The sequence below is a fragment of the Daktulosphaira vitifoliae genome, unplaced genomic scaffold (genome assembly GCF_025091365.1).
Source record: "Daktulosphaira vitifoliae isolate Bord-2020 unplaced genomic scaffold, ASM2509136v1 Scaffold_1, whole genome shotgun sequence".
Lineage (NCBI taxonomy): Eukaryota > Metazoa > Arthropoda > Insecta > Hemiptera > Phylloxeridae > Daktulosphaira > Daktulosphaira vitifoliae.
In genome coordinates, this window is record NW_026099572.1 from 28,023,968 (window position 1) to 28,036,014 (window position 12,047).

Here is a 12,047-nt window from a genome sequence, read left to right on the forward strand (position 1 = left end):
TAGTGTTGACATTTATAGACAGTAATTGCCTGTTTTTAAGATCAAAATGTGATTAGAAAATGCTATATGAGTATATATTGTTATAGATATTTATTTGCTATATTTTGTTGAATTGCAATATATTTGTTAATTTCATAAACCATTGGTCACAAAAAACTTTTTAAATATTAAAACTATAAAATGTTTATCAGTTTATTAGACTCTTTAATAAAATATTTCTGAATGCACAAAACTTAGCATAATCATTTTATGAAATTGAACAAAAATGTGTATAAACATATAATTTTCTACTAAATGTATGATACTTGTGAAGTGATAATTGGTTCAATTAAATGTTAAGTATAAGCTTTATAATGTTATATTTAGATTACATTTAGTTTGATTTTTTTCATGGACATAGTGTAAGCTTATTCTTTAAGTATGATTTAGAAAATGATGTGTAAGGGAAGTTGTTTGGAAGTATGTCTAGAATTATTGTTAATGTCTCCTTGCAGTAATGTTGTCATCTTAATTATGAAAACGATGCTATTGATACTTGCTGTTTATTCATCGGTTTCCTGGTTATCATAACATTATAACCTAAATATTTCTGTTTATTTAAATTTTATTATAATTTTATCAGGATTTCCAGAACATTTTCAAAATTAATTTGAAAATTTTAACTTTTTATAAAAAAAAAGTTGCTATTTTTGATTCTCCTCTGTGGGTAGATTTTCAAATAATACATACTAAAAATAAAATGTTTTATTTATTTTAAAAATATTATCGTTTTATTTCATACATTTTTTTCAAATTGTATCTCAATTTTAAGCTAAAAAAGTTTAAACGATCATATAATTGCACTTATACTGGCTGTAAACCCAAATTAATATATATATATAAATATATTACAAATAAATTTTTGATAAGTTACTAAATAAAATAATTTTTTTAAAAATTAAATTTACTGTGAATAACTTTATTATTATTAAAGCATTTTTTAAATATTATTATATTTTTAATTATTTTATTAAAAAAGTTAATCAAAAACGAAAAATATTCGTAAATGCAACAATATTTAGTAATAGGTATTAACGAAAAAAAAAAAAATAATAAAATGTTTTCTATCTCTGTTAAATTTGCTATGTTGATTTTTGATTATTCAAGTATCTGTTTAATGTTTCCCCTTTGTGATTTATTATGATTTATACTTAGAAGAATTTGTACAGTTCATATTATTTAAATAATGTGCAAGTTCATTGACATACTTATTATTTTTCTTATCTTTTTATTGAAAGAAAAATCGATTGAAATAATGTACAATACAGTTTTCTTTGAGTTAGCAATTTAAATTAGAATTTTAGAATTAAAATTTTTAAATATTAGGAATTAAATTCCATTTTTACTAATAACTATTGCAAAAATAATCTAATGCTAATTCTTGTATTAAGCAATATTTATACATTTAACAATATTATATGTGTGCCCGTAGGAACATGAGTAAGTTAAGGGTGATCGAATTTCTGTAACTACAAAAGTTATGTTTAAGAAGATAAATATTTTATTTTTTGGTTGGAATAGTGAAAACATTTCTGATGCAATTCATTTCCATAGTATATCTCTGAGAATACCTAATACTAATTTAGATTTTGTTATTTAAGTATAAATTTATAGTTTTGTTTTAGTTAAATAAAATTAAAGAAATAATATTTTCAATAGTTAAAATATTTTATCGTCTCATAATTAATCTTTATTATTCGGATAAATTAATATATTTTATACAAGACAAATAAATCTGTTATGTGTATTCATAGATGCACGCACTTATATTTTGTTGTCAGTGTTACTATTAATGGCTCATGCAGATATACTGCGTGACTAAAAATGAGTAATAATTCTGATAAAATATTTGCATGCTACTTATAAAACTATTACATTAATAAAAAAATTAGACTTTATAACTAAAGAATAACATGTATATACCGTCTCTTATGTGTGTATATACCATGTAATAGTTTTTCAAAATATTTTTCTAAACAAATAAAAATCTTTTTCCTAACAAATATAATATACTTGAAATTTTATTATAACATAGAATACAATGTGGTAAAATACAGAGAATACATAGATTACGAACATAGAAATTAAAGTTATGTTAAACACTAATAGTTTGAAAATCAACTCAAATTATCATAATAAAATATTTCTAATTGTGTTTTTAAAAATAAACTATTTAATGTATAAATAATTGAAGTTTTTAGTATATGATATTTTTATGCAGTGAATTTAGTTAGTAATGCTTGGTGAAAACATTGTAGGCCGATTGTGGTCTTTTGCCAATATACAACGTCTATCGTTATGTGTCCACTACGTTTTAAAACGAAACAAAAGTATTATTACGTAGTATATTAATGCAAATAATTGATTTATTTTGAAGTGCAATTTGATATATAATTTGTTATTCAACACGATATTTCTATTTAATTTAAAACAAAATTGTCGTTTAAAAATCATACGTAACTAATTTGCTGAAACTGCAAATAAAAGAAATACACATTTAGGTGAATATTATAATTAATTCTCCAATTAAATCATATATAGAGTATGGTCTTGTTTAAGAGGTTATAATACTTATAAATTTACCTTTATAAATAAAAAATTATTCTAAAGATATAATTAATGCAATATAAAATATTATTATTCAAATTTTTTAATTCGAGGTAGAATTCGTTTGAAGTGTTTTATTTTACATCAAGTCATCTTATAAAAAAATCTTGTATATCGAAATTTAGAAAAAAATTTTCGAGAATTCGTACTGTATGAATATTTAATAAAATATATTAAAAATATTTTTGGAATGAAAAACATTTAATTTCATTTTGATAGAGGAGTACTCCAATTTTTTTTTGTTGTTTACCAATACAATTAGAGTTCTTCATCTTCTATAATTTCAAAAATTTTAGTTCTGTGGTTTTGTCGAGTAGACAATATCAAAATACATCTTTATTATATATGACTATATTCATACTGCGGAAAACATTATAAGTTATATATTTTCTGACTTTTTTTTTTTCGTATCATTTGTAATTTCAATAAAATTATAGAATTCCGAGTTATATTTGTTGGTACACTGTTAACTTAAGAGGTTTTCTTTGTTAAACATTGTAAATTCCAAATCCTTAAAATAGTTCGACCATGGCCCAAAATAAAAGTGATTATTGTGAAAACACAACACTAATTTTGAATTAATAATAAAAATAATAATAAAATGTTTTCTAGATCAACGAACTTTGAGCAATCAACACAAATGTCACAAATTTTCCCACGCAGAAAAATAGCATGTACTCTTGGCACATTTGCCAAAGTACCCGCGCATCTTTGTTTTTATGTCTTATTATTCGTATCAACAGGCTTAATTTGATTTCAATCGTTCTCGGGTCGTGTTTCGTAAACTTTCTACTATAGAACTTTAATATAAATCCATATAATATAGTGTTAAGTACTATTGAAGAGTTTTGTGTCCGTTTGCATATACTTCCATATACGTCCGTAGCGGTTTATTTATTATTTTCTCAATATTAAATAATAATATTAAGTATTATTGTTCTAACACCGCCGTGACTGCTGATCAGTAGTTGTTATATCGGTAAACCGTTAATAATAGTGTTGTTAAGCTGCTGTTAAGTTACACGCATTTACAAAGAATAAGTGGCGGTAAAATCAGAGCAGCGCGACAGCGTTGTTATTCATAACTTGATTTGTAAACATGGTTAGTGAAATATATTGTTTTCATTAATTTGATAATTACAATATTGCCTGCAAATATTCAGTTAAAAATTGTTTACTACATCTTTTAACATTAATCGTGGTTAGCCAGAAAAACTAGTTTGCTGTGTTGTATGGTTGAATTTTTTTATATAACAAGATCGTATGGAAATTATGACAATTTATGTGAAATCGCGCAGTGACACTTTATATGTTTTGTTTGATTTCGTCAAAACAATATTCGGGCATTCAATCATAACGTGAGAAATAATCAAAAATTATTTATCTTAATAAAATAAGATAATAGTGTTCAGCGCCGATGATTCAAACATAGTTCTCGAAAACGTATATGCGAGTTTTTAGTATTTTTTTTGTGGCTTTTTGCATTAAATACTTTTATAAATTAATATTTTCAATATATTTTTAATTTTAAATAATAGTCTTCATTCGTATAAGTATATGTTAATATAAATACATACACTTGCACATGCTTGGTAAATGTTGTATAACGACACGCGCAATAGCCCTCAAAATATGTTATATTCAACAACTTATTGTATACTTATTTAACACGACTTCTCTTCATATGGAGAGAAACACAACCGGTTGCAAGACAGCGTATTTAGTCATTGCGAAGGTTTGTTCAACTTTCAAGGTGGTGCGCAATACGATTCGAAACCATCGCCTTATTTGTTTTCCTAGTTTTAATTGAAATTTTTTAATTCGTTGACTTGTTTTGTAAATAATTACTTTTCTTTTAAATTGATTTCGATGGATTTATGTTTTGGCGATTAAAATTTCACCATGTCATAGTATCATCATATTGATCATGCATTTGTTCAATTTTATAGCAATAATAATTTTCAATATTTTACTACCGTAATAATTAAGATTAATATTCTTTAAAATAAATCAATACAATATTACACAACACATTTTGTTAGTAAAATTTGTTTATTATTTAGTCTTAATATTTTTATATGATTTTTTACAGAGGTTCAAGAAAAAAATCATGCTGCGCTTGAAAAAAGGCTTTTCGGAGCACTTACTTCAAGTGGCACTGCTGTTATCGCTTATCGGTTCCGACCGTTTGGGGCCTACGTTTGGTATTTGGTCTTCGGTTCCGTCAGCCGAAGTTGAAGTTGGCCCTTTACAACATTGGAACACAGATGGCTATTCACAGGCATTCGGGCCATTTTCTGAGATCCATCCTAAAAGCGTCGAACGAGATTTAGACCGGCAATGGTTACTCAGCGAATTGCTCTCTCTAGGTCGTTATAGTGAAAGATATCCATCAAATATCGAAGCCTATTTATTAAATGTAGATGGTAGCGACGGTAATGACAATCAGCAACCTGGAGGTCAGGGTGTTGTAAAAACTGAACCTAAGGAAGAAGATAGCGGCAACGGCGAAGACGATGATGACGCGGAGAATCCGTTTGACACAGATATAGTCCGTGACGTTTTTACTTTAGAGCCAGAGGTAAGATAAAATTATTTTTATAAAAATTGGTAATTTTTATTTTTTCAAAAACGTTGATTAAATTTTAGTTTGTTAATCTATACTGAAAAGTGTATACGTAGGGGATGATCGAGAATATAACTCTCTTTTTGTATAGTCTTTAAAAAAAAACCATAATTTTATTTATGACAAAGATCATGTTATCATCTCAATTTGCGTTTTCCGGAAAAAATTTCATTATACCTTTTTTTCTTTATTATAAATTTCAGGGTAATCTAGTGTATACACTCGTAAGTTTAGTAAAAAATTAAGCAAACTATTAAATTATGTATTTGGGTAATATTGTACAATAAAAAATGAACTTAAAATGAAATAATTGAGTAGCTTTATTTGAAAAAGACAGCAAATACATTATATAATATATTTGGTTGAATATTGTAATATAAACTAGTTAGTTTATCATCGAATAAAATTTCACATGAGAAAATACCACGTTGTTAATGATAATTAAAAATAATATAAATTATAAAAGTATTAACATTGCCGAACGACCTTGAAATAACTGATGAAAGTTGAGGTTGTAACATTGTTTTGCCAAAACATTTTTCTATAGAAATTGTTTTATGGATTGGTAAACTATACTTTATAAATTCCAAAATTAAAATGTTTAAGACAATTATGATTGTTATAGACGAGTTACGTGTCGGCTAAAAATAAAAAGATTTATTCAGTTTAGCTATAGTAGTGAGTGACGTCATCGATGTTGTCAGTTAATTATATTGCCTTTTATTAGAATAAATTGTTTAATAATGACCGTGTTAATCCTAAGCAAAGTTTTTGCAGTTTGTCTTATTATACATAATTGAAAAGATACTTTAATGTAATATTAAAATAATCGTGTATAGTCAAAATACTAGATGGAGGGTCATCGTTTTAAACTTTTCGTAAAAAAATGTACTCATACATTAACTTATTAAATACAAAAATTCTAAGTAGTGACTTAATGGGTACAGTGGATAGGTTACTAATCAGTATAAATCTATGAAAAATTACTAAATTTTTCATAGATAATTATTTTATTGGATCATAACTTCTTAAAAGTTAATCACTTGTGTTATTAGTTAGATCTTCTTTTAAAAACGCTAAATTTAACTTACTCATAATATATAGGGTGTTCTGTAAGTAAGGAAATGGGTTTCTATTGTTTTCATTGTTTATAGCAATTGACCTGTTTCCTTTCTTACTGAACCTTCTGTATATTGTAATTTATAGTATTTACACTAGTATTTTATTAACACACATGTTTTTGTCAACAGAATAATGGTTTTACTTTTATGTTTAAATTTAATATGTCTGTTTTAGTTTACAACTGTACGTGCTACTAAGTTTAAATTAAAAGTTATACTATTCCAATTTTAAAATAAATAATATATTGAAATTTAAATCTACGTTTACTCCAATATTGATTAGTACTAATTTGATGACAGTTTTTTGAATATACTTTTAAAAATACAATTATTCTTTAATTTTTTTTTTTATGTGGTAGTATCCAAACATATTACGTGTTTATTTTTTGTTGGTTTGTTTTATTAAACATTTTAAGTGGGAGATGCTTTGAGCGATATCTATTGACGTATTCTTAATATACTAGAGAGTTCGTGTTTTATAAACCAATAGGTTGCGCTATATTATATTAGAATAAAATCATAATACTTGAAATTAATTGTATGGATTTCGTAATTTAACAATAAACAAAAATACAAGTAAGTCGTATAATTTAAAAATGAACAAAAATATTATAACACAAATAAATTGGAATTGCGTTATCTATTATGGTTATCTTTAAATTTAAAATAAGATTTCACAAAATAACATGTGTTGTTAAAATGTATTTATAATCTCGAATTAAAAGGGATCAGTGAAAAAGAAACAAACTGTATGTGAACAAATGATGTTCATAAAAAAATAAATACATTATTGTCTATTTTATTTTATTTAAAATTTTAGTTTATCAACTTAAAATTTCAATTACTTTAATTGAAAATTTCAGATAAATTTGTGTTTTTTTTGTTAATATTGTGGAACATGAGGTTAAACTAGGCTGCCTGTTTTCTTTATATACAGTGGAAAATATCAAACGTTCTTAGAATATTTCATTAAAGTAGAATTTTTAAATAATGCTAAAAGTATCATTATGATCATTTAATTACACAGCACTTATAAAGTAATTATTTCTTTGCCATTTAATAAACGAGAAAACTTTGACTGGTTTAAAATATTAATTATGATTATTTTATAGTAGCAAGTACACTATACTATTAATTAACATGTATAAATAAATCTTATTATGTCTTATTCGGTTATTTATGAAATATTAGATTCAGTAGTCATTTAATGTAATCTTTTCATTTTAATAATAAAATAATTTAATAATTCATAGATGGCGTTTTTTCGCTAATGTATTATTTATCATTTGAAATCATTATATATCCACCACAATTTAATTAAAAATGAAATTATTTAAAAACTATCTCATCTTCACTTCGCAGCTAAAAATATAGACTTACTATCTATCATAATAGTTATTTTGAATTAGTATTATTAACTTTAGTTTTATTGCTAACACCATGTACCTTTTTTTTATGTGGAAGGCATTATTTTAACTAAATTACAATTGTAAAAAAAAATGATGGGTATACAAGAGTGTACCAAGGTTATAAAAAGGAAACTCTGTAATTGATCTTAAAATAATCGTAATCGTCCTTATTTTTGTTGTGAAAGTAAAATCATTAGTAAAGAAATATGTTTTATGATTTAATTATCCCAAATGAAAGATACACATGTAACTAAACATTTTAACATTATACTTTACTTGCTGGTTCTAATAAATTAATTATGTGTATACTGTACATTATGAACTTATATTGAATGTATTATGAAATTTTGGATTTAATGTTCTATATTTTTATGATTTTTAAATTCCATGGTTATTATTGTTTGCATCTGAGTTAATTATTTTATAGGTATGCCTTTATTTAGTGTCGTTAGGTTACATAATACCAATAATGTACGTTCTAATTTTCATTTTATCAGCTAAACGTGAATTTTAATTAGTTGAACAATATACTTGTTACTAAATTATTTCTATTTACGAATAAGTTGTAAGTATTATTTTATTTTTAAGTTGATGTTTTGTTATGTTTGTAAGATTTCGTGTCAACATTGCTAAGAAAAATGATTAACTAATATTTACAAGGGATTGGGGTTATGACCACCAGCGTCTTAGTGTCAGATTGTTGTTGTCATTAGCTAAGCCACAAGATAAACATGCAGTGTACGTAGCGGCGGGGGTTAGACCTCGTGCGTGTGACACATCCCGCATTATTTATATGATTTATTGATTTCGGATATTCTGTTAGGGAAGAATTCTTGCCGATTGTATAGATGAGCAGTCATTAGCGGCTTCGCTATGTAAAAAAACCCCGACAAATTGCCCACAGCACACGTTTATGGTTTCCCAAAATCATTTAGTGTTCTTTGGACGACCTACGTGTCCACTGTGTTAAGATCCCTAAAACGTACGACTTATAAAAGATAAACGCTGATTTTTATTCATGTATAGTACAGTTGTACGTAGAATACGTCTAAGCTATCACTTGTATGCATGTACTTCAATATCTCAGCAGGTCTTGTCGTAAGAGATTATTAATAACTTGTTGGCGTCCTACGTTCATTGTTCCGCGCTAGAGTTAATCTTATTTCTCTTGAAATTCGCAACAAAGGGTTAGGACGAGATAAAACGATTAGTGTTTTGTGAATCCTACAAATTTATTTTTGTAAACCTTTCCTATTTGTGTTGATGATCATACAAATTACTTGATTTAAAATTAGTACCAACGTAAAATTCATATAAAAATCACTCCGCGATTTTCTTTAGGATTATTAACATTTCATTAGAATTGAACAAGACAAAGTCATGATATAGTAGCCTTACTATAAACGTGCGTACAAGGATAGGGTGCGTTTACTATCCCTAACGGGTTTAGTTTTATTTAATTGGGCCGGTTATAATTGGTATTTATAATCGGGAATTTATTTAGAATTTAAGAGAGAAGTATCATATTTTATTATATAAAAATTTCAATTTGAGTTTAAAAGATGAGTATTTTTTTGGTAAATTCCTTGTAGTCTCTTAAATATCCAATGAAATATGCACCGTTAAGATGAGATTGTGAATTGGTAAACATTTTACCTACCTCCGACCTCAATCTCTTTGCACGCCTATGATCCTTAGTTCAAGTTCCACTCTAAAAATATTCTATTTATTATGATTGAGTTTAGTGTGTTTAGTCCTTAACGGACAGGAATGTCCGGTGGATGTGCCATCCTTTCTAGTCAATATTTAATCGTTTCAGTTAGTAATTTTTTTAATGTACTGGATTGTGAAAAAAAAACTTAAAGTAAAGTTCATATGAATAAAAATAATTTTTTCACCCTCTTATATCTTTTGGTTTGGGATTGTTTTGTTGACGGGATTATAAGTACAAAATAAAATATTTAAAAAAAATCGAGTCTAAAAAATAAATTGAAGTTTTTGCTTTGAAAAAATGTCTTTGCTTTTCTCGTTTCAAAAATATTTATTTATCATTTTTACTAAGAAAAAATCGTCTTTGTTTTATTTTAGAGGTTGTAGCACTCTAACCCCTTCAGTTTCCCAATATATGTATAAATATAAACTTAAATGTTATTAAATTTATGTATAAGTTAATAACATTTTTGAATGTTTGTTGATTAATATATTTAAATTTATGAGAAATATTCAGTCATGTTTATAAAATAACTTTATTGATTTAGACCTGTATTTTCAAGATTTTTAAGTGTAATTATCAAACTCTTTTGTTATTAACTCAACTTAACTGCGTTGTGTCCCTATACACAGAATGATCTATTAAGGTAAAGACATTCAATTTCTCAGAAATTATTGAAAAATTTTAATTTTTGTAAAGATAAAATATACTTGGTTCAAAAAACTATAATGATATATAATTAAATATTCTATATTTTCATACTTTCATGTATCAACCTTAAACTTTAATTTTCATGAATGGGAACCACTATTTTTAACTCATATTTCACGATAGAAAAGTACAGACAATTTCAATCTTATAATTTTTTTTATCATTTGTACAAAACATTTTTAAATATATAGAATAGATGTGTAGAAAGGTCGAATTACACTTACACCAGTACATGCTGTACCCGCCAATTTAAAATTGTCAATATTTTCTGAGAAAATCAGTGTATTATCCTTAATTGATCACTTTAAATGAAATATAATTGAATACGTTAAACAATTATTATAAATATTTTTTAAATTTATTAAAATATTTTAATTTTTGTTTTTTGATCTTAAAATCAGAATAGTTGTTTTCTGTTATCATTTACAATAACTATACAACTATTGCAAAGTCATAAAATTATTCTTCTTTATTGTATCGCTGTAATTAAAATTAGTGACGTACTCAGACGCATGAGTATGAATAAGAGGCTATATCAAATGTAATTTTTTATGTAATTTTTTTCATCTCAATGAACGAAACAATTATAGTCAACATTAATAAATAAATTTCATGTATTTAAGATAACAATTCTAAGTTTGATTTAAGAACTTATTTGTGATTTTTATTTTTTAAGTAGAATCGTTATACGCTGATACTGTTGTTCGTACATTTATTGCTTCATCTCATTTATGAAATAGTATCAAGTAAATTTTTTTACATGATAATTTTGGCTTTAGTTTATTTTGGAGACGGAGAAAATTCCTTTAATTTTTTGTAATAGAAAATAAGAATTTCTAGGTACTGATTGTTTATCTTGTTACATTGAGTATTTTGTTTTACCAAGCTGAGTTATGTCGTAAGTGTAATGTGCACAAAATAAATTAGTTTGCTTCTAAACAATAGAAATATATAAATAGTATGAGCTTTTATGTGTTGTGAATTATGTAGCTGTTTTGATGTCAAGTTGATGTTTTATTATAATATAGAATGATTAATTTATAATAAAGCGCATTAGTTAATATTAAGGTTTTTTTTAATAATATTAAATAGTCGATCTCACGAGAGACGCTATCTACCGCTGCGGTCTTTATAATAACAATAATTATTGTTGTTAAAAAAGAATTATCGAGGCCATCATCAACGGCGGCTCGACACAATGGAGACGACCTATCCGCGTGTAGAGGTGCAGTCATACATATTATATTCGATAATCAAATTAATATAATAAACGTTTACCGCCTCCCCTCCGTGAGGGCATCATCATTTATCAGTGAAACGTCGACGCATATCTCGTTTTCCTGCTGGACGACAACAATGTTATAACGAGATATGTATGGCATACGCGAGTAAACCCAATGTGTGTTCCCCAGTGACCGCGATGAATAGAGGAGAGTCTTTGGTCACAACGGCGGCAACCAGTTCCCCCGTAGCACCGCCCGATGTTACGCCCAACGCATGTGCTATTGGCCGACACGGACCTCTTAGGTAACCCTAAACTGTGTCCCGGTCTGGTAATAACTCAGGATAATTTTCACCGTAAAGGCAAAATGCAATACATAGTAATATATGATGTACGACAAACCACTACCGCTGTAGAACAGCTATGAAATAAAATAGTCATCAGAATTCGTATTTTATGTGGATACGTTTTCGAAGTCAATTGGTGCGATGCGCGTACCCAGCTGTCATCACCTGCGAAAACTACCACCGTTGGTTTTGTCAGGGCCGTGTGCCACTTAATACTTATAATAATGAACACTTCCAACGGTTGTTATTATTGT

At 26.4% G+C, this 12,047-nt stretch overlaps 1 protein-coding gene across 6 annotated transcripts in view; it reads left to right on the forward strand.

Annotated features, from left to right (window-relative positions):
* The window catches only part of LOC126895427 (segmentation protein cap'n'collar), a 54,627-nt gene that overhangs the window by 2,328 nt on the left and 40,252 nt on the right, over positions 1-12,047 (forward strand). The window contains exons 1-2 of one of the 6 annotated variants that reach the window (XM_050667263.1): positions 3,450-3,748; positions 4,739-5,227. In XM_050667263.1, coding sequence (XP_050523220.1) covers positions 3,746-3,748; positions 4,739-5,227 — 492 coding nt within the window. In that variant the 5' untranslated portion in view covers positions 3,450-3,745. Of the gene's footprint in view, positions 1-3,449; positions 3,749-3,868; positions 4,005-4,267; positions 4,382-4,430; positions 4,624-4,738; positions 5,228-12,047 lie in introns of those variants that run through there. The other 5 variants (XM_050667267.1, XM_050667262.1, XM_050667266.1 and 2 more) reach the window with 5 other exon arrangements.